General features: G+C 39.6%; 1 protein-coding gene across 2 annotated transcripts in view; it reads left to right on the top strand.

Moving 5' to 3' along the window:
* egflam (EGF-like, fibronectin type III and laminin G domains) overlaps positions 1–24,065 on the top strand; it is a 192,036-nt gene that overhangs the window by 117,505 nt on the left and 50,466 nt on the right. For both annotated transcript variants that reach the window (XM_061933514.1, XM_061933521.1), the window contains one exon: positions 965–1,074. In XM_061933514.1, the coding sequence (XP_061789498.1) occupies positions 965–1,074 (110 nt within the window). The remainder of the gene's footprint in view (positions 1–964; positions 1,075–24,065) is intronic.

The following is a 24,065-nucleotide window of genomic DNA, read 5'->3' as shown; positions in this document are numbered from 1 at the left end:
GATAGTGTTTTTCCATTTGTATTCTTTCTATTTCTTCTCTTATGTCCGCAAGTAAACTATGTGTGCAACCTGGAAGGCTTGCACTGTATGAGATGGAATACTCCCTTTTGTCTTATTTGTAGTGGAACAATGAAGCCGTGTTCCTTCTCAGACAGGTGGGGGCCTTCTTCGTTTTGCAAGAAGTGGGCTCTTCCGTCCAACTAGAGTAGCCGATATGAATGTATCGGTTAAGCTGATCTCCTGAAATTTTCAGTAAAACTTGATAATATTCCTATTATGTCCTGGTGATCCTTCTTACTCAGCATATATGTCATCGAAAGAATTTGGGATTGACCAGTAACTTAGATTCCCTTGGAGGAAGAACTGGTCCGACGCAACACTGTTGACCAAGTATGCCTTGCATTCACTTGTGTGTGTGAAAAGCCGTAGATATTATGTGCCTTCAAGGTTTATAGGCGCTCTGTACTTCTCCTTACGTCCGTGTACACAGCGGCGTTTAAAAAAATCATGCATTTTACTTTTTGAAACCGATACCGATAATTTCCGATATTACATTTTAAAGCATTTATCGGCCGATTATATCGGCGGTCCGATATTATCGGACATCTCTAATTGGGGTCATGTTATCGCTATGGGCTTCTGGTTCTTTGAAATGGTTTTCACAAACTTCAGTATCAATTTATTAGATACTGAACAAATATCATTTAAATAATTGAGCAGCTGAGATAGGCTCCAGCACCCCCGCGACTCCAAAAAGGGTAGAAAATGGATGGATAAAGTATGAATAACTTAGGTCCCAATACCGAGCCTTGTGAGTTACTGATGCTGCTGTAAAAGTGAGTTCCTGTTTGCGGGCTGGATGCATGTTGATTCTCATAAAGTCATATGGTTAAATTGTTTGGATATGGCAGTGCTGTTCTTTAGTTCAACCTATCCCATGTCTTTTCTGATTGTACAAAACCAGATCGCCTGAGTCCACCATTAGACATCCAGTTGGAGACGCTCAACTGCACCGCCTTCAGTGTTCGATGGAAGATGCCCCGGCGCCACGTCAGCACCATCACCGGATACAAGGTCGGCACACACCGTCCCCTTTGTTGATCACACGTCACATGCATACAATCACGACATGATACATCAACCTTTCTTCTGTTTTCGACATGTTTGAAAAGGAGTAGGAAGAAGCAGAACTTACTTAATCCAACCCCTCTTGCATTTCATAGCAATTGCCAACACTTTTGTTCACGTCCTCTTCTCAATTTGTTCACAATTTACGCCATAAATAATACAATTCTAAAAATAAATGAAGTAAATTGTACTTCATATAGTGAGATGAATAAGATTATCAATAGGTTCAAAATGTTTATCATCATTATTTGGACACTGAGTTTGAACAGTTTCTTAAAGTGGATCATATTAGTACATTGTTTGGTGTATTTACTTAATCCATTCCATAATTGAATTCCACATACTGATATACTAAAGCAGGGGTAGGGAACCTATGGCTCTCGAGCCAGATGTGGCTCTTTTGATGACTGCATCTGGCTCTCAGATAAATCTTAGCTGACATTGCTTAACCCGATAACTTCACCTTTATCGTTAGTTTTTAAGACACACCGTGTCTGCTTGTAAGTACTCTGTGATTGTGCGCTGCCGAACATGCTCGTCTGCTCGTGAACGAGCAATTACACGACGTGACGATGACGGTGGGAACTGGTAATTTTGAGCGACGGTACAGTACGGAATATTATTCAGTACAACCCTACTCCACAGTCTCCACTTTTCTGCAGTAGCCCATTTTCTTTTTGCCCTCAGTCTCCTCTCAGATAAAATCCAGCTTGTAGAACACTCAGTTGTTGCTCTGTTTTTATATTAACCCATTGCAAACAAACACAAGGGAAGATTGCCCTAAAAACAATTTGCACACTTTCCTCCGCATGTTTGCTCGTTGTAAGCCCCTCACAAGGGTAGCTTTTAGCGCAGCACTGTAGCCTGGAGGCATCCGATAATATTTTGAAATACGTTTGAAGCGACCCTTCAGCGGCAAAGAAAATGGACCTCTGATGGCCGATGTCCTACAGCACTAAAACATGGCCTTCATGGATGCATGGCCTCAGTGTTTGTCTTCTTACTTTCTTTCATTTCTGTGTCACGTTTTCATGTTCTCAAATGATTTATTCCAGTGATTCCCCAGCGTTTTTAAGCCAAGGCCTTTATTTTACATTGAAAAAATCTCATAGCACCTGTTGCATGTATGGCAACAGATGATAATTATTATCGACCTCCTGCCAGCTTGTGGATGGGCATTTCATTGTTCATCCTGTCACTCCCTCCTCCCACTAATGGCTAAAAAAAACATAAATAATGTTCGGGATGTCCGATAATATCGGACTGCCGATATTATCGGCCGATAAATGCTTTAAAATGTAATATCAGAAATGATCGGTATCGGTTTCAAAATGATCGGTATCGGTTTCAAAAAGTGAAATTTATGACTTTTTAAAACGCCGCTGTGTACACGAACGTAGAGAGAAGTACAGAGCGCCAATAAATCTTAAAGGCACTGCCTTTGCGTGCCGGCCCAATCACATAATATCTACGGCGGGATCAATCTTCCCTCTAAGGTGCGCGCCTGTGCAATTGCGCACTGCTCAAGCGTCCTCTGCGCACGGCAAATCTATGCCACGCACAAAATCAAATAAAAAAATAAGCGCATAACAATTTTCGACACAACACGGACACGACAGAGAAAACAGTTTTCGTCAAATATTGTAACGTCAGTCGAGACGCTTTGGGGACATGAATTCCATCGATTACTTTACTGAGCAAAACTCTTTTATGTCGGCCATAAACACATCACCAAAACATTAGTAAAAAAAAAAGATATATCAAGCAAAAGTGGTCATTTTCTGCAGTACAAACCAGACCAAAAGCAACTTTGTTATATCAACAGCAGCCGCTCGCTCTTTCTCACTTGCGCCAACACATGCACATATGGCACTTAGCCAGTGATGCGTTTACAACCACACAAAAAGTCGGACAACTCCAACACCACACATAAAGTGTCATTCCAGGTCGTTACACTATGATTTACCAATCAAATGTGTGCTTATTCTAGCGTCATTCATTAGAAATCTTAATTTATAAATATTAATCATGAAATGCTGTTAGTATATTACATAAATACTAATACAAATATATTTTTTTACAAGCAGGAAGTTGCAGGAATGTACACATGATCCCCTGCTTACATCTCATTGTGCAACATGTGAATGTTTTAATGGGAACTAAATGCAATGTCTGAAAGGGGTACAAATTTTTTCCAAAGCAGGACCTCCACCCAGACAAACAATACAAGTACACAGTTCATGAAAAACAATATTTGTTGTTATTGTCATTGTAAGTGGGCCTAAACACTTATATTAGAAATGGAAATGACTGCTGTCATTTGATTATAATAATAAGAGAATGTTGTCTGTCTATCTGTGTTGGCCCTGCGATGAGGTGGGGACTTGTCCAGGGTGTACACCGCCTTCCGCCCGAAGGCAGTTGAGATAGGCTCCAGCATTCCCCGCGACCCCGAAAGGGACAAGCGGTAGAAAATGGATGGATGGATGGAGATTGAACTTGTTATTTAGTCAGGTTTGGGACAGGTGTGCTGCTGGTGTAGCCACAGTGTGCACGTCTGATGTTGCTCACATGGGTTCCACAGGGAGTTTTTGCGTTTGCTCACACACATGAAAAATTAGAGGGAACATTGGGCGGGATATACTGTGTAATATAATTTGGAAAGTTGACGCCCTCTAGACATCTGTGTAAATGTTGCAAACAGCCCCTATAACTGGCTGTCCAGCTTTGCACGGGTAAACACACAGCAGCGCTAAATCAAGAAAAGGTTGAATAGGAACACTGCCAGGACCTTCATAAGTGGAAAGGTCATAAAAAAAGAAGTGATCTTTGGAATAGGGACACAATAGGACATTAATTCAACAAAACTGCAAAAAAAAAAAACAAGGCGCTCTTTATCAACCTGCTCAGTGGCCTTGTGGTTAGAGTATCCGCCCTGAGATCAGTAGGTCGTGAGTTCAAACCCCGGCCGAGTCATAGTCAAAGACTATAAAAATGGGACCCATTACTTCCCTGCTTGGCACTCAGCATCAAGGGTTGGAGTTGGGGGTTAAATCACCAAAATGACTCCCGAGCACGGCCACCGCTGCTGCTCACTGCTCCCCTCAAATCACCAGGGGGTGGAACAAGGGGATGGGTCAAATGCAGAGGGTAATTTCACCACACCTAGTGTGTGTGTGTGACTATCATTTGGACTTTAACGTTTAACTTTAACTTTTATTTCCAGTCTGAGATTTTAGATGCGAGCTGATATTATCTGATATTTGTTTATTGATTTTTTTTTTGCTAATATCGGACCGATATCAATATCACATCAAAACACGCCCTTTATTAGATTATCAAAAACAGTCATTTTTAGTGCTTTTATGGATAAATACATTATTTTAAAGATGTCCATGTATTGATATACGTGGACCCCGACTTAAACAAGTTGAAAAACTTATTCGGGTGTTACCGTTTAGTGGTCAATTGTACGGAATATGTACTGAACTGTGCAATCTACTAATAAAAGTTTCAAACAATCAATCAATCAGTCCGATAATGGCTTTTTTGCCGATATCCGATATTGTCCTACTCTTAATTACCAATTCCGATATCAACCAATACCGATATATACAGTCGTGGAATTAATACATTATTATGCCTAATTTTGTTGTGATGCCCCGCTGGATGCATTAAACAATGTAACAAGGTTTTCCAAAATAAATCAACTCAAGTAATGGAAAAAAATGCCAACATGGCACTGCTATATTTATTAATGAAGTCACAAAGTGCATCAATTTTTTTAACATGCCTCAAAACACCAGCTTGGAATTTGGGACATGCTCTCCCTGAGAGAGCATGAGGAAGTTGAGGTGGGGTTAGGGAGTAGCGAAGGGTGTATATTGTAGCGTCCCGGAAGAGTTAGTGCTGCAAGGGATTCTGGGTATTTGTTCTGTTGTGTTTATGTTGTGTTACGGTGCGGATGTTCTACCGAAATGTGTTTGTCATTCTTCTTTGGTGTGGGTTCACAGTGTGGCGCATATTTGCAACAGTGTTAAAGTTGTTTATATTTATATATATATTTAATATTCATGACAACTTTCACGCTATGATGTCATAAAAGAAGCTTCTACCACTCCCAACCCTTTTCCACTTTCATTGAGTCAGATTCAGCCCGTCCATAAATGCGTCAGTCCCTCGCCCCGCTTTTCACACATACTTTTTAAAAACGTTACATTGGCACAGAAACCGGAAAGGAAGGATCAAAACATGAGCTGACGTTTAAACCCTCCGTTACAGGAGTGCTTCTTTAGACCTGGAGGGCAAATATGTTCCAAGTATCAAGTACAGTGTCAATCCAAGTTGACTGTTATCATTGTGGGCAGATAGGCACATATATTTTTATTCAGTGAGGAAAATGTTGTGTCCCAGCTGCAATATTTACATGTACCGGTAGTACAAGTGTATTTTATTGTTTTTGTTGGTTCTTTGTTTATAAATGAATACAAATTATAATAACTTTTTCACTTCCAATACGATACCGATATTGGAGCCTTGAGTATCGGCCGATACTGATATTGTTCCAAGACGATATCCGCACGAGTCACACACTTTTATTATTTTGTAGTGTGTAATGTTAGAAAATGCTTAGTCAAGTGAAATGACTAAAACATCAAACATGGTAGGTATGAACAACACTAATCTATTATTAACTGCCTGGAATGGACTTACGCTGTTTTTAAATTGAAGTGGGATGGTTATTTGTTTTAGCACCACTTAATAGCCACAATATTTCATTAAGTTAAGCTCATGACATAGTAGGTTAAATTACATGCCTTGGAACTTGGTATGTGTAAGCAATTTGCATTTATAATTATATATACTTACAAATGTTGTGTTTTAGACAGCTATTTTGTTTAATTAAGAACACTTATTACGTATGTCTAGTTTCTGAGTTGGGCGGGGTTGGGGGGGCCGGGGTTTGGTGGTAGCGGGGGTGTATGTTGTAGCGTCCCGGAAGAGTTAGTGCTGCAAGGGGTTCTGGGTATTTGTTCTGTTGTGTTACGGTGCGGATATTCTCCCGAAATGTGTTTGTCATTCTTGTTTGGTGTGGGTTCACAGTGTGGCGCATATTTGCAACAGTGTTAAAGTTGTTTATACAGCCACCCTCAGTGTGACCTGTATGGCTGTTGACCAAGTATGCGTTGCATTCACTTGTGTGTGTGAAAAGCTGTAGGTGTTATGTGATTGGGCCGGCACGCAAAGGCAGTTTATTGGCGCTCTGTACTTCTCCCTACGTCCGTGTACCACTCCGTACAGCGACGTTTTAAAAAGTCATACATTTTACTTTTTGAAACCGATACCGATAATTTCCGATATTACATTTTAAAGCATTTATCGGCCGATAATATCGGCAGCATCTCTAAAAATGAGTTTTAGGGAGAAAAGAATGCTGAACCATGAATAGAAGGGGATCTACTATATATGTCTGGCATAGCAAGATAAACAAAGATGCATTGTTTGCAGTCAATCAATATTTTTCAGACCAATTTAGTCAAATTGACTAATATCCTGTGATCACTCAAGGAACACTAATGTGTGGCGGCATAGTATAAATTCAGTAAGACATAAAACTAGACTCGGAATGCATTTCAGACGTGCAAGATTCTGTGTTTCTATGTCTGAGTCGGAGACGAGTGTACTTTATTTATATTACCACTTGTTGCAGCGGAAGTGTCCATTCTTCATTCCGTGGTACTCTAAAAGACATTTTCAACCTCGCCAGAGTAAAACAAATAACCACAAATCAAATTTACACATCTTTTTCCCTGCGTGGATGTCCATTTTCCCCCGCACAGTCCATTAAAGAGGACAGCTCGTCAGCTTTTAAAGTGCCTGTCACGTCCTCTGGCCAGCACGGTGGCCTTGAGGGAGATTGATGTTTTAGACGGAGCTTCTTCATTTGTTCATTTTAGAACCGAGGCAAGACACAAATCTTTATTTAGCCCTTTGTCAATAGAGACTTTTTTTTGCTCTTCCACATGTGCTTTGACCACTAAGTGGGACATTGTTCCTTTTGTTAGTACATTTAAGAACTGTAGTGCTCACATGAAAGTGGAATAATGTACAAAATGCACGATAATGGATAAAAAAACTGACATTTTTCATTTTTGGATATTAACGGATGTAATGGGTGTTGATTATGCAAAATACATTTGTATTTCGGTTACCTTATTCCACTCTAAAAGCAGAGGTGGGTAGTAACGCGCTACATTTACTCCGTTACATCTACTTGAGTAACTTTTGGGATAAATTGTACTTCTAAGAGTAGTTTTAATGCAACATACTTTTACTTTTACTTAAGTATATTTATAGAGAAGGAACGCTACTTTTACTCCGCTATTTTTATCTACATTCAGCTCGCTACTAATTTTTATCGATCTGTTAATGCACGCTTTGTTTGTTTTGGTCTGTCCGACAGACCTTCAAAGTGCCTGCCTTACTGGTGACGTTTCACTTCGTTCCACCAATCAGATGTAGTCACTGGTGACGTTGGACCAATCAAACAGAGCCAGGTGATCACATGACCTGACTTAAACAAGTGTAAAAACTTATTGGGGTGTTACCATTTAGTGGTCAATTGTACGGAATATGTACTGTACTGTGCAATCTACTAATAAAAGTTCCAATCAATCAATCAAAAGTGTGAAGGAAAAAAGATACTGTTTTATTTCAACCGTACATCCCGTCAAAAGCCTAAAGACTGACTGCACAGTTCCTGTCTTCACAATAAAAGTGCCGCTCCATCGCGCCTGCGCTTTCAAAACAAGAGTCTCCGAAAGCCAGCGCAAACAAGCTAGCAAGCTAAGGAGTTTGACGCCAATATATTTCTTGTAAAGTGTATAAAAACGAATATGGAAGCTGTACAAATAAGATGCCAAAAACCCACCACTTTCATGTGGTATTAGACAGAAAGGAGGAACTTTTCTTCTCCTCCATTTGAAAACGTGGACGTTATCATCACTACTGTCTGATTACAATCAACGCAAGTCATCAGAATCAGGTAATACACCAACTTATATTCTTGTCTTCATGAAAGAAAGGAATCTATATGTTAAACATGCATGTATATTCATTAAAACATCTTTAACATGTAAACAAAAACAGCAAAATAAATACAAATAAATTATATACTGTATATATCAATGTATATGTATGTATATATATATATATATATATATATATATATATATATATATATATATATATATATATATATATATATATATATATATATATATATATATATATGTGTGTGTGTGTGTGTGTATGTTACTCATCAGTTACTCAGTACTTGAGTAGTTTTTTCACAACATACTTTTTACTTTTACTCAAGTAAATATTTGGGTGACTACTCCTTACTTTTACTTGAGTAATAAATCTCTAAAGTAACAGTACTCTTACTTGAGTACAATTTCTGGCTACTCTACCCACCTCTGTCTAAAAGGTCCGACAAACACCAAATCGCAGGGAAACCGAAGCAATTTGTACTCCAAAAAAATCTGTTTCAGACAACCAAAAATATTACCAGAAAACATTTTATAAAGACAAAACATATGTAGCCGAGCTAAATTTTATTCTATTTTATTTTAATTTTGGTCATTTATTCACATAATTTTTTGTGGTGAACTTCCCCAAAAGTGTTTCTCATTGTAAATAGGTTCCACTCTATTATTTTCCATTACATACCTTTTTGTTTCCCTGGGGGGTGATTTGGCGTTGCACCTTTGTGACCAGCTTCAGTGAGCACTGACGCTCGGAGCTGGTAAGTCACATTTATGTCTCTCTCCCTTTGTTTTTTTTTTATAAACTTTTTGGTTGTCGTTCTTAAAAGTGTTTTGTGGGAATGCGCACTGTCTTGTGACTTGTTGGTGGGCATGCGGGTTGAATTCCTTAATGTTGGTTGTTGAATTAGTGACAAAAAAAAAGACTTCTGTATGCTAAATTATGTGTGGATTAGTTTATTGCTAGCGGCAGTTGTTGCGGGGTTTCCTGGTCTCGCAAGTTTACGCACGGGTCAGGGGCTCTGCTGTGTGTCTGTGTGGACATCTTGTGTGCCGCTCCAGCATTAATATGAGTGTGTATTATTTTCTTCTTTATTCTTTAGTGGAGAGATATCCTTTTTGCTGTGGACTGTGTGTGACGCCCCGTTGTTTTTGTTTCTATTAAAAAAAAAGGTATGTCTGTTATGAGTTTTTTTGGCATAGTTTATTGTATAAAAAATATAAAAAGAGTTGATGTGGGTGGGAAAGATGAGGTGTATTAATGCACATTTTAAGGATCCTTTTTCTTAATATATATTGTTATTTGCTGAAGTATATATTTTATATACTGTGTTTTATTTAATTAATTTATTTGAGACTATTTTATGCTTTATTTACCTTTTCATTATTATTATTATTACTATTTCATTTATTGTTATTATTATTATTATTTCCACATTAAGCATGCATAATTGAATAGAGTGAGCACTGACGCTCAGAGCTGTGGAGAGAGATCGTTTTTGCCGTGGACTGTGTGTGACGCCCTGTTGTTTTTGTTTCTATTCAAAAAAGGTGAATAAATCCTCCATGATTCAACTCCTGTGTGTGCACCTCACTACAAGATACACAACGCAGATCAGTGACTGTTACATATAATTTGTATTGCAGAGAACAATATGAAATACAAACAAATGACAAAAACAATGATGAATGAGCAATTAACAACAAGCTCTTGTTGGCAAAGACGCCGATTAGTGTAGACGCCGTAGAGCGAACACATTTTAACTCAGGAGGAAAAAGTTTTACTTGGGCCCAAAATAGAACAAGCACATTCTGAAAATCTGTGATGAGGTGGCGACTTGTCCAGGGTGTACCCCGCCTTCTGCCTGAATGCAGCTGGGATGGGCTCCAGCGTTACACACCCCTCCCTCCCTCCGCGGCCCCGAAAGGGACAAGCGGTAGAGAATGGATGGATGGATGGATTCTGAAAATGTACACTGCAAAAAGTCAGTGTTCAAAAACAAGAAAAAAATACAAAAATGAGGGGTATTTTAATTGAACTAAGCAAAATTATCTACCAATAGAACAAGAAAATTCGGCTTGTCAAAACTTTCCAAAACAAGTATAATTAGCTAACCTCAATGAACCCAAAAATGCCTTCAAATAAGTATATTCTCACTAATAACAAGTGCACTTTTCTTGGTAGAAAAAAAAATTAGACCTTTTTGCTCAATATGTTGAAAAATATTCTTAAATGAAGTAAATGCTAGTGACATTATCTTGACATAATGATATGCGCTCGGCATTACATTTCTTGAAACCAGCAAACTTATACTAAAAACTAATTTATTGTTCTTAATGGAAAGGCAACAAGGTAACCGCTTGTTAATCTCGGGGTCTCCTCGCCGCTCAGGCAAATCATATTGTCTAAAAATGCATTTTGCCATGGATAACATGACATCATCGCGCCAAGTGCGTGCTCTTTCAGTCAATTAGTGCGCATATATACAGCCCGGCCCCCGGCCAAAATGTTTTAATTGTAATTTTGAAGAATTTATCTGAATGTGCATGAACTATTTCTGTTAAAAATTGTTAGAAATGTTAAATGTTTAAATATTAACTGTCAGTTTACTGTACTGTGCCAACTGAGTACGTGTTTTCTATTGTTTCATTGAAAATAAAACAGCAAAGTCCATTTGGCCGTCATCTGTTTTAATTATGAGACACAATTGTGTCAAAGTCATGATTTTTTTTTTTTCATGTTTGAAATAAGAAATTATTACTTTAAAAAAGTAGTTTTATACTTGTGAGTGTTGATGACACAGCTTTGCAACAGTTGATATTCTAGTTTCAAGCATGTTTTACTCAATATAGGTCATCAAATCTCAGCAACAAGCTGTAATATCTTACTGAGCTCATTTAGGACCGAAACCCTTAAAACAAACTAACGATTAATTTGATAATCGATTAATCTGTCGATTATTGCTTCGATTAATCAATTAATAATCGGATAAAAGAGACAAACTACATTTCTATCCTTTCCAGTATTTTATTGAAATAAAAGAGCATACTGGTGCCATGTTCTTTCAGCTTGCCAAATAAAACAAGAAAAATGTTACATAAATGCACACTTTTGACACCCCTGCTATAGATAATAAAAAATTTAATCTGATAAATCTATGGATAAAAAGCAGAGCCTGACGACGCATGCGCATTTGTCACAACTCTCTCGCTCTCTCTCTGTCTCTGCCCCTCCCTCAAGAATGCTGCTGCGCGCACAATTTGTTTTGTTTTTAACCTTCTTAACCCTGAACGTACATTGAAAATACAGGCAACCCTAACTCAAAATGCCGGATATTTGAGGAATTTAAGAAACACCGCCTTGACAGCTCCGCAAAATAGGACATGTCCGGTGAACGTATGGTCAGTCCATCCTAGCCTGTGATCGGTTTCACCGGACATGTCCTCTTTTGCAGAGCTGTCAAGGCGGAGTTTCATAAATGCCTTAAATGTCCGGCATTTTGAGAATTGTTTACACAACGTGCAGTACGCTACTTAATATGTCCGTGTGGAAACTCGTTCGGTACACCTCCGCACCGAACCGAAACCCCCGTACTGAAACGGTTCGATACAAATAGACGTACCGTTACACTCCTATTATTTTGATTATTGTTTCTCAGCTGTTTGTAAATGTTGCAGTTTATAAATAAAGGTAAAAAAAACGTAGCCTCAGCGCATGCGCATAGCATAGATCCAACGAATCGATGACTAAATTAATCGCCAACTATTTTTATAATCGATTTAATCGATTAGTTGTTGCAGCCCTAAAACAAGTAAAACTGTTAGGATTGAGTTCAAGGGTGGACCCCGGGATGCAGAGAATGGAGGCAAAGTATGCGATAAAAAATGAAAATATTTAATAAGTCCAAAATGGTAACTAAGGGTGATGGGGCAAAAGTGCACACCATGGGAAATATAACAAAAGTAGTCTCTTTCAGAGGTTGGCGGAGCAAAGGCCAGGACGCACACAGCGTGGCAAAACTAGTCCTCTCAAAACAAGGTGGCTAGGAAAACAAAAACACAACGAGGTCAATATTACAGGAATATGCGAAGGCAACATACCAGGGAAGCAGAATCAAGGTAGCACATGTCAGAGCGGAGTTCAGGAACAATAACCGGCAGGGACCAGCTGGTGGAGACGCGCTTAAATGCTACCGGGAAGTGATTAGCAGCAGGTGTGCCTCTTTGGGGACAAAAGACTGGGGAAAGAAACTGACAAACCAATAGAGAAGGCAGGGAGAAGACAACAAACATAACATAAAACACTAACATAAAATCTGCTTAGTGAGAAGAATGATCTTATCAGACAGAAAATAAGCAAATATGACCCTTATTTGAGATATTTAATCTTACTTAGATTTCTGTTTTTGCAGTGTGAGGTAGAAACTATTCAAGAGGGTTCAGTTACTTCCTGCCTTCTAGGCATCACTGTGTATTGATAGGAAAATAAAAGCTGTACAATGTTTGAACAATTTCCACAAACCAAAAATAAAAGCTTACAGTATTGCAGTAAATCACACACGGTTCACTGTTCACAGAGGACAATCATTTTCACAGAACTATATCAATGTCAGTGTTGGGTTAGTTACTGAAAACCAGTAACTAATTACAGTTACTAGTTACTTTATTTCAAAAGTAACTCAGTTACTAACTCAGTTTCTTACACAAAAAAGTATTGGGTTACTGTGAAAAGTAACTATTTAGTTATTTAGTACTGTTATTGCACTGGAGAATAATACAATCTGTTGATCAACTTGACATGCATTTGCATCACTGAACTCTGCTAAGCAATGTGGTCTACATACAACACACAAAGACAAAAATATGTTTCAAAGAGCCAATTTATTTCAGGCCAGAACAAATTGACAAAACTATTTTAAATAGCTGCAACATAATGGCACTTTAACTTGAACTTTAAGTAGATAGGATCTTTGATCCAAGACACAACTTACATTTAACTAAATGTTATTTTCTTTGTGCTCGACAGAAGAAAAGTATTGAGAATGTCTCCATGTTAAGAAACTCGACTTCTGGCTTCGCTATGATGTCTTGTTAGTTGTTATGAGAGTAGCGTGTGTGTGTGTGTGTGTGTGTGTGTGTGGCCCTTTAAGATATGACAGCATGTGAGGTGAGTGACGTCAGTGAGTGAGTGGGCGAGAGAGGTGAGGGAACGGCGACAGTGAGTGCGTGCAGGTGCTCTAGCTTGGTGGATGGCTGCGTCCAATAAAGTCACAAAGTTGCAACAAACCGCCGGCCTCGTCATTCACTCTCAGCTGTAAAGACCCACTTCCGGGTAAAGTGAAGGTTGTTAGCCCCGAAGTACATAGGCCCTAGAGCAGGGGTCGGCAACCCAAAATGTTGAAAGAGCCATATTGGACCAAAACTACAAAAACAAATCTGTCTGGAGCCGCAAACAAATTAAAAGCCATATTACATACAGATAGTGTGTCATGAGATATAAATTGAATTAAGAGGACTTAAAGGAAACTAAATGACCTCAAATATAGCTACAAAGGAGCCATAATAAAGTTAAAGTTAAAGTACCAATGATTGTCACACACACACTAGGTGTGGCGAGATTATTCTCTGCATTTGACCCATCACCCTTGATCACCCCCTGGGAGGTGAGGGGAGCAGTGGGCAGCAGCGGTGGCCGCGCCCGGGAATCATTTTGGTGATTGTAGGATGATTGTAATGATGCAATATGTACATATAGCTAGCCTAAATAGCATGTTAGCATCGATTAGCTTGCAGTCATGCAGTGACCAAATATGTCTGATTAGCACTCCACACAAGTCAATAACATCAACAAAACTCACCTTTGTGAGTTCATGCACAATGTTAAGTTTGGTAGACAAAATGAGAGAGAAAAAGAAGTGGCATAAAACACGTCCTAGAAAGTCGGAGAAAGTTATACATGTAAACAAACTAAGGTGAGTTCAAGGACCGCCAAAATTAGTAGGACAAAACGGCGCTCGCCAAATACTCGAATCAGTGAAGCATGTTTAATATAAACAGTGTGCTTTATAACAATTAGGAAGGTTTGTGTCTTCCTACAGAATAAAAAATATTTTTTTTCCCCCCTCAACTTTTTCCATTTTTCATACATTTTTGAAAAAGCTCCAGAGAGCCACGAGGGCGGCGCTAAAGAGCCGCATACGGCTCTAGAGCCGCGGGTTGCCGACACCCCTGCCCTAGAGGAACGTCTCCCCTGCGCCCCTCTACTACGGTCTGGGAGCCCCCCCGACCCCCACCCACACAAAGCACACCTCTTCTTTTCCTTGTGACACAGAAGGACGACACCGCAGCGCTCCAATAAAACACACTCAGATCTTCTGTTTCTAGCCGATACTACATAAAAAATAACGTAAAATAACGCAGTAACGCATCATGTCGTAACGGTAACTGAGTTACTGAATATTAAAAATAACGCGTTATGTTACTACTTACCGCCGAAACTAACGCGTTAGTCCCAACACTGATCAATGTGTGCAGTGTCTCCAAACAATTTAGTTGAATATCCCTGATCTACACTAATGCCTAGTACCCTGGTGACCTTCCTTCCTTCCTTCCTTCCTAATTTTAGTGTCCCATTAACAAAGAGTGAATGAGTGTGTGCTTTGACCATATGTCTGCGCTAAGAGGATTAGTCAGCGAGCTGCAGTTAGCTTACAAACAACTCACAGATAAATGTGTGTTCTTCTGGCCAATCACTGGGAGGACTTAGTGTGTCTCTGCCAGGGAGGATCTTTGTTCATTAAAGTGTGCAACTTCTGCTTTTTGATATAGCAAGCATGTTCCTGTATATATTCTTTAAACCAGGGGTGCTCATTACGTCGATCGCGAGCTACCGGTCGATCTCGGAGGGTGTGTCAGTCAGGCATTAAAAAAATAGTCCTAAAAATGAGCGATCATAAATCTTCACTATGACGTCACTTTCGTCACTTGATTGACATTCACGGCACCCGAGGGTCTTCTGAGATGACGCTGGCTGCTGCTAGCTCATTAAAATTACCGACTGGAAGGCGAGAAACACTTTATCTCAACAGACTGGCGCCGTACCTGTCGTCAAAACTCCAAAGACCGACTGCACAGTTGCACAGTTGCGCTAACAAAATAAGAGTCTCAGAAAGCTGCCGTGCACAAGCTAGCAAGCTACGGAGTTTGCCGACAATGTATTTCTTGTAAAGTGTATACAAAGGAGTACGGAAGCTGGACAAATAAGATGCCAAAAACTAACCACTTTCATGTGGTATTGGACAGAAAGGAGGACTTTTTTTCTCCTCCATTCGAAAATGCGGACATTATCAGCACCACTGTCTGATTCCTATCAAAGCAAGTCATCAGAATCAGGTAATACACCAACTTATATTCTTGTCTTCATGAAAGAAAGGAATCTATATGTGTTAAACATGCTTGTGTTATCTTTAAACACCTTTAACTTATTAACAATATTAACTATATGTGTTAAACATGCTTGTATTATCTTTAAACACCTTTAAGTTGTTAACAATATTAACTATATGTATTAAACATTCTTGTATTATCATTAAACACCTTTAATTTTTTAACAATATTAACTATGTGCTAAACATGCTTGTATTATCATTAAACACCTTTAACTTGTTAACAATACTAACTATATGTATTAAACATGCTTGTATTATCATTAAACACCTTGAATTTTTTAACAATATTAACTATATGTGTTAAACATGCTTGCATTATCTTTAAACACCTTTTACTTGTTAACAATATTAACTATATGTATTGAACATACTTGTATTATCATTAAACACCTTTAATTTTTTAACAATATTAACTATATGTGTTAAACATGCTTGCATTATAATTAAACACCTTTAACTTGTTAACAATATTAACTATATGTATTAAACATTCTTGTATTATCATTAAACACCTTTAATTTTTTAACAATATTAACTATGTGTTAAACATGCTTGTATTATCATTAAACACCTTTAACTTGTTAACAATATTAACTATATGTATTAAACAAGTTTGTATTATCATTAAACACCTTTAATTTTTTAACAATATTAACTATATGTGTTAAACATGCTTGCATTATCATTAAACACCTTTAACTTGTTAACAAAAACATATATTTCATAAATAAGTAAATGTAAATTATATATATGAATGAGGTAGATCCCCACGACTTGATCAATTGAAAAGTAGCTCGCCTGCAGAAAGAGTGTGAGCACCCATGCTTTAAACGATACGTAAATGTTCTCCAAGGATGCACACCTTTTAAATGATGATAAAGAACGAACAAAAAACATTTTATAATGGAGTAAACCAAAATACTAAGAGTCTGATATCAGGGTTTCGGACACTGGTATCAATTTTTGCTGATGAGACACAGCGCCATTTTTGCTGTGCTGTAATAGTAACAAATACAATTTTAATGTTCTTGTTTGGAACCTTTTTTTCTTTCCGCCTCACATTTGCTTAAAAGGTTGGGGACCACTGTCATAGAGCATTTGATTGATTGAAACTTTTATTAGTAGATTGCACAGTACAGTACATATTCCCAGAGGTGGGTAGAGTAGCCAGAAAGTGTACTCAAATAAGAGTACTGTTACTTTAGAGCAGGGGTCGGCAACCCGCGGCTCTAGAGCCGCATGCGGCTCTTTAGCGCCGCCCTAGTGGCTCTCTGGAGCTTTTTCAGAAATGTATGAAAAATGGAAAAAGATGAGGGGAAAACAATCTATTTTTTGTTTTAATATGGTTTCTGTAGGAGGACAAACATGACACAAACCTCCCTAATTGTTATAAAGCACACTGTTTATATTAAACATGCTTCACTGATTCGAGTATTTGGCGAGCGCCGTTTTGTCCTACTAATTTTGGCGGTCCTTGAACTCACCGTAGTTTGTTTACATGTATAACTTTCTAGGACGTGTTTTATGCCACTTCTTTTTCTGTCTCATTTTGTCCACCAAACTTTTAAGGTTGTGCATGAAAGGTGAGTTTTGTTGATGTTATTGACTTGTTGGAGTGCTAATCAGACATATTTGGTCACTGCATGACTGCAAGCTAATCGATGCTAACATGCTATTTAGGCTAGCTATATGTAGGGTGACCAGGTGTCCGGATTTTTTATGCCCTGTCCGGCGTCCGGCGCAGCATCAAGCCGGACATGTATTTGTCCTTCTTTTTGAGGCACTAGGCTTGAAGAGCGGAGTTTTTTCATCTTTGCTGGGCTGCAGTGCGATAGCCAATCAAAGACCGTAAAAAATGCCCCCAACGCAGTAACATATCAAATGATTGGCTAAGAGCGGTGTCGGATACAAATCTGCTTATCATTGGTTAAAAAAGTAAACAAGGGTTCATGTGCTTCTGCGGCATGACATTGACAGAAAGTTAGCATCATGCCAAAACGCAAGACCTCGTGTAATTCTGAATGGACAAAAGAGCACGAATTTATAACGAAAAGCAGTCGAGACTCATTCCATGGCTTCTGCACACTTTGTCGATGTGATGTCGACGTAAGTAGTCAGGGGAAAGCTGCAATTGAACGGCATATACGGGTACGGATAAACATAAAAGTAATAAACGTGCGGCACCTCTTCAATGAGGACATTTTTTCGTGAAGTTTCGTCGCCCCTGGATGACAAGATAACCGCTGCGAGCTGTGCAAGGTGTACCATGCTGTAAAGCAGTGGTTCTCAAATGGTACCCTGGGGGTATGTAATGTAATGTAAGTTCATAAACTGAACATCAAATCAAGTCGGCTATTCCATTCATTACCATAAAGCCAGAGTTTCCCCCATGCCATATTGTTTGACCCTCACTAAAATGTATGTCAAAAAGAAGTGTGAAAAGAAATGCAACAATGCAATATTCAGTGTTGACAGCTACATTTTTTGTAGACATGTTCCATAAATATTGATGTTAAAGATTTCTTTTTTTGTGAAGAAATGTTTAGAATTAAGTTCCTAAATCCAGGTGGATCTCTATTACAATCCCCAAAGAGGGCACTTTAAGTTGATGATTACTTCTATGTGTAGAAATCTTTATTTATAATTGAATCACTTGTTTATTTTTCAACAAGTTTTTAGTTATTTTATATATTTTTTTCCAAATAGTTCAAGAAAGACCACTACAAATGAGCAATATTTTGCACTGTTATACAATTTAATAAATCAGAAACTGATGACATAGTGCTATATTTTACTTCTTTATCTCTTTTTTTCAACCAAAAATGCTTTGCTCTGATTAGGGGGTACTTGAATTAAAAAAATGTTCACAGGGGGTACATCACTGAAAAAAGGTTGAGAACCACTGCTGTAAAGCATCACCAGTCCTACAGAAGTTTAGACTGCGGCATGAAAGTGGACCGGGAGATTTTCAGTGACTATCCCACAGCTAAAGGGATGGCCTGTGGCCGAACAAAAGCCAAGGCATTGTGCGAGAACGTCATCGCTCACTATTCGGTACAGGAACATACCGACTACATAAAAGAAAACAACCTACCCTTTTCCGTGGCAACCGACGCCTCAAATAAAGGAACAAACAAGTGTTTTCCCATTGTGGTAAGGTATTTTCACTTTGATGAAGGCATCCAACATGTCCTGTTGGATTTTTAAAGTGACAGCAACGAAACGTCAGAAGCCATAACAAACCAGCTGCTGGCAAAACTTTAGATGTCTGGCTTAGAGGTGAAAAACATGTCTGCATATGCAGCAGACAATGCCAGTGTCAATTGTGGCAAACATAACAGTGTGTATCAGAAGTTGAAACTGAGCCAAAAAGATGTGCTCCCTGCAAACTGTTTGGCCCATATTCTGCATAACGCAACCAGATATGCAGCAAGCAGCCTTGATGTTGATGTGGAAAATTTTTTGTGGCATTTTTTTTAAATTATATATGTTAACAACATTTAAGTCCACACATGTTATGCTTTGTGGTACTCTGCACTTGAAAAGATTCATCTCAGTGGTCACTTTTTGAACACCACAATGTATTGAATAAATACAAATACTGTTAACAAACACTTGACTTTAATATTTTTTCCTATTCAGCCACACAAACATCATCTTTAAACCACTCAAAATTGTACTATAAATAAGGTATACCAGAGTCCTATGTACACCATAGTAATTTATTGATATGGCGCATAATGTCCTCCTTTTTGGTGTCATGGAAATGGTCACCCTAGCTATATGTACATATTGCATCATAATGCCTCGTTTGTAGCTATATTTGAGGTCATTTAGTTTCCTTTAAGTCCTCTTAATTCAATTTATATCTCATGACACACTATCTGTATGTAATATGGCTTTTAATTTTTTGCGGCTCCAAACAGATTTTTTTTTGTATTTTTGGTCCAATATGGCTCTTTCAACATTTTGGGTTGCCGACCCCTGCTTTAGAGATTTATTACTCAAGTAAAAAGTAAGGAGTAGTCACCCAAATATTTACTTGAGTAAAAGTAAAAAGTATTTTGTGAAAAAACTACTCACTGAGTAACTGATGAGCAACCTGTTCGTTTAATGATGACGGCAACAAATAATGTACAAAAACATAAACGTACCAATGAGCTAATTCAGAGCCAGGAATATCTCTTAAGCAACTGAAACAATAATATATATTAAATAATAATACATTAACATAAAAAAAATTAAGGCAAATTGAGCCACAATAACTTAACAGCACCATAGGCTCAGTAAGCAGAGATTACAAAGGAAAATAACAAGTTAGACTTTACGCAAACCATAAACTGATTGGTGTGGGCTGCATCTGGGAACACACTGATTGGTGTTTCTATGCATGCGTGTGTGTGTGTGTGTGTGTGTGTGTGTGTGTGTGTGTGTGTGTGTGTGTGTGTGTGTGTGTGTGTGTGTGTGTGTGTGTCTGTCTATGAGGCTGCAGTGTGTTAATAAAGGTCCCCACACGATGTACATTTGACAGTGATTCATAGCAGGGAAGCTAACATCAGCCTACTGTGACAGCCAAAATATTAATAATAATACAAACCCCGTTTCCATATGAGTTGGGAAATTGTGTTAAATGTAAATATAAATGGAATACAATGATTTGCAAATCATTTTCAACCCATATTCAATTGAATGCACTACAAAGACGAGATATTTGATGTTCAAACTCATAAACTTTATTTATTTTTTGCAAATAATAATTAACTTAGAATTTCATGGCTGCAACACGTGCCAAAGTAGTTGGGAAAGGGCATGTTCACCACTGTGTTATATGGCCTTTCCTTTTAACAACACTCGGTAAACGTTTGGGAACTGAGGAGACACATTTTTTAAGCTTCTCAGGTGGAATTCTTTCCCATTCTTGCTTGATGTACAGCTTAAGTTGTTCAACAGTCCGGGGGTCTCCGTTGTGGTATTTTAGGCTTCATAATGTGCCACACATTTTCAATGGGGGACAGGTCTGGACTACAGGCAGGCCAGTTTAGTACCCGCACTCTTTTACTATGAAGCCACGTTGATGTAACACGTGGCTTTGCATTGTCTTGCTGAAATAAGCAGGGGCGTCCATGGTAGCGTTGCTTGGACGGCAACATATGTTGCTCCAAAACCTGTATGTACCTTTCAGCATTAATGGCGCCTTCACAGATGTGTAAGTTACCCATGTCTTGGGCACTAATACACCCCCATACCATCACACATGCTGGCTTTTCAACTTTGCGCCTATAACAATCCGGATGGTTCTTTTCCTCTTTGGTCTGGAGGACACGACGTCCACAGTTTCCAAAAACACATTTGAAATGTGGACTCGTCAGACCACAGAACACTTTTCCACTTTGTATCAGTCCATCTTAGATGAGCTCAGGCCCAGCAAAGCCGACGGCGTTTCTGGGTGTTGTTGATAAACGGTTTTCGCCTTGCATAGGAGAGTTTTAACTTGCACTTACAGATGGAGCGACCAACTGTAGTTACTGACAGTGGGTTTCTGAAGTGTTCCTGAGCCCATGTGGTGATATCCTTTAAAGACTGATGTCGCTTGTTGATGCAGTACAGCCTGAGGGATCGAAGGTCACGGGCTTAGCTGCTTACGTGCAGTGATTTCTCCAGATACTCTGAACCCTTTGATGATATTACGGACCGTAGATGGTGAAATCCCTAAATTCCTTGCAATAGCTGGTTGAGAAAGGTTTTCTTAAACTGTTCAACAATTTGCTCATGCATTTATTGACAAAGTGGTGACCCTCGCCCCATCCTTGTTTGTGAATGACTGAGCATTTCATGGAATCTACTTTTATATCCAATCATGGCACCCACCTGTTCCCAATTTGCCTGTTCACCTGTGGGATGTTCCAAATAAGTGTTTGATGAGCATTCCTCAACTTTATCAGTATTTATTGCCACTTTTCCCAACTTCTTTGTCACGTGTTGCTAGCATCAAATTCTAAAGTTAATGATTATTTGCAAAACAAAAAATGTTTATCAGTTTGAACATCAAATATGTTGTCTTTGTAGCATATTCAACTGAATATGGGTTGAAAATGATTTGCAAATCATTGTATTCCGTTTATATTTACATCTAACACAATTTCCCAACTCATATGGAAACGGGGTTTGTAATACCTGGGATTTATATTGCGTTTTTCTAAGTACCCAAAGTCGCTTTACATGTAGAACCCATCATTCATTCACACCTGGTGGTGGTAAGCTACTTTCATAGCCACAGCAGTAGACTGACGGAAGCGTGGCTGCAATTTTTGCGCCAACGGCCCCTCCGACCACCACCTATCATTCATCATCCAATTCACCGGTGTGAGTGGCACCGGGGGCAAAGGGTGAAGTGTCCCGCCCAAGGACACAACGGCAGCGATTTTTGGATGGTAAGAGGCGGGGGAGCGAACCTGCAACCCTCAGGTTTCTGGCACGGTTGCTCGACCCACTACGTCATGCCGCCCCCAATATCTACTAACGTTACTTACCGCCATGTGCTTCCTCAAATTTGACGTTGAGTTCATGTAAGCTTAAGCTTGTTGTTTGCCGCTGAAACTTTATGTGCAGTTAATCATGTGACCGCCTGGCTCTGTTTGATTGGTAGGTTGTGAGTTCAAACCCCGGCCAAGTCATACCAAAGACTATAAAAATAGGACTCATTACCTCCCTGCTTGGCACTCAGCATCAAGGGTTGGAATTGGGGGTTAAAACACCAAAAATAGATTCCCGGGCGCGGCAGCGCTGCTGCTCACTGCTTCCCTCACCTCCCAGAGGGTGAACAAGGGGATGGGTCAAATGCAGAGGACAAATTTCACCACACCTAGTGTGTGTGTGACAATCATTGGTACTTTAACTTTAACTGATTACATGGCAATAGCTGTTTCTAAGGGAGGGGGGTCATAAACTGCCGCTGTCTTTGGTCACAAAACAGTTCAAAGAAAAGGTCATAAAACAGTTCAAAGACAAGGTGCCTGGAGCTCGTGTCAGGTCCTACTTCCTCTCCACTTTGTTGATCTCGGGTAAAGACAACCTACTCAGTGGCCTAGTGGTTAGAGTGTCCGCCCTGAGATCGGTAGGTTGTGAGTTCAAACCCCGGCCGAGTCATACCAAAGACTATACAAATGGGACCCATTACCTCCCTGCTTGGCACTCAGCATCAAGGGTTGGAATTGGGGGTTAAATCACCAAAAATAGATTCCCGGGCGCGGCAGTGCTGCTGCTCACTGCTCCCCTCACCTCCCAGGGGGTGAACAAGGGGATGGGTCGAATGCAGAGGACACATTTCACCACACCTAGTGTGTGTGTGACAATCATTGGTACTTTAACTTTAACTTTAACTGATTACATGGCAACAGCTGTTTCTAAGGGAGGAGGGTCATAAACCGCCACTGCCTTTGGTCACAAAACAGTTCAAAGAAAAGGTCATAAAACAGTTCAAAGAAAAGGTGCCTGGAGCTCGCGTCAGGTCCTACTTCCTCTCCGCTTTGTTGATCTCGGGTAAAGACAACCTACTCAGTGGCCTAGTGGTTGGAGTGTCCGCCCTGAGATCGGTAGGTTGTGAGTTCAAACCCCGGTCGAGTCATACCAAAGACTATACAAATCGGACCCATTACCTCCCTGCTTGGCACTCAAGATCAAGGGTTGGAATTGGGGGTTAAATCACCAAAAATAGATTCCCGGGCACGGCAGCGCTGCTGCTCACTGCTCCCCTCACCTCCCAGGAGGTGAACAAGGGGATGGGTCAAATGCAGAGGACACATTTCACCACACATAGTGTGTGTGTGTGACAATCATTGGTACTTTAACTTTAACTTTAACTGATTACATGGCAACAGCTGTTTCTAAGGGAGGGGAGTCATAAACTGCCGCTGCCTTTGGTCACAAAACAGTTCAAAGAAAAGGTGCCTGGAGCTCGCGTCAGGTCCTACTTCCTCTCCGCTTTGTTGATCTCGGGTAAAGACAACCTACTCAGTGGCCTAGTGGTTGGAGTGTCCGCCCTGAGATCGGTAGGTTGTGAGTTCAAACCCCGGCCGAGTCATACCAAAGACTATAAAAATGGGACCCATTACCTCCCTGCTTGGCACTCAGCATCAAGGGTTGGAATTGGGGGTTAAATCACCAAAAACAGATTACCGGGCGTGGCAGCGCTGCTGCTCACTGCTCTCCTCACCTCCCAGGGGGTGAACAAGGGGATGGGTCAAATGCAGAGGACACATTTCACCACACCTAGTGTGTGTGTGACAATCATTGGTACTTTAACTTTAAACTTTAACTAATTACATGGCAACAGCTGTTTGTAAGGGAGGGGGGTCATAAACTGCCGCTGCCTTTGGTCACAAAACAGTTCCAAGAAAAGGTCGTAAAACAGTTCAAAGAAAAGGTGTCTGGAGCTTGCGTCGGG

Source organism: Nerophis lumbriciformis, linkage group LG03, assembly GCF_033978685.3.
Source record: "Nerophis lumbriciformis linkage group LG03, RoL_Nlum_v2.1, whole genome shotgun sequence".
Taxonomy (NCBI): domain Eukaryota; kingdom Metazoa; phylum Chordata; class Actinopteri; order Syngnathiformes; family Syngnathidae; genus Nerophis; species Nerophis lumbriciformis.
Note: the sequence above shows the minus strand (reverse complement) of the source record. Positions and strands in the feature narration are given on the sequence as shown.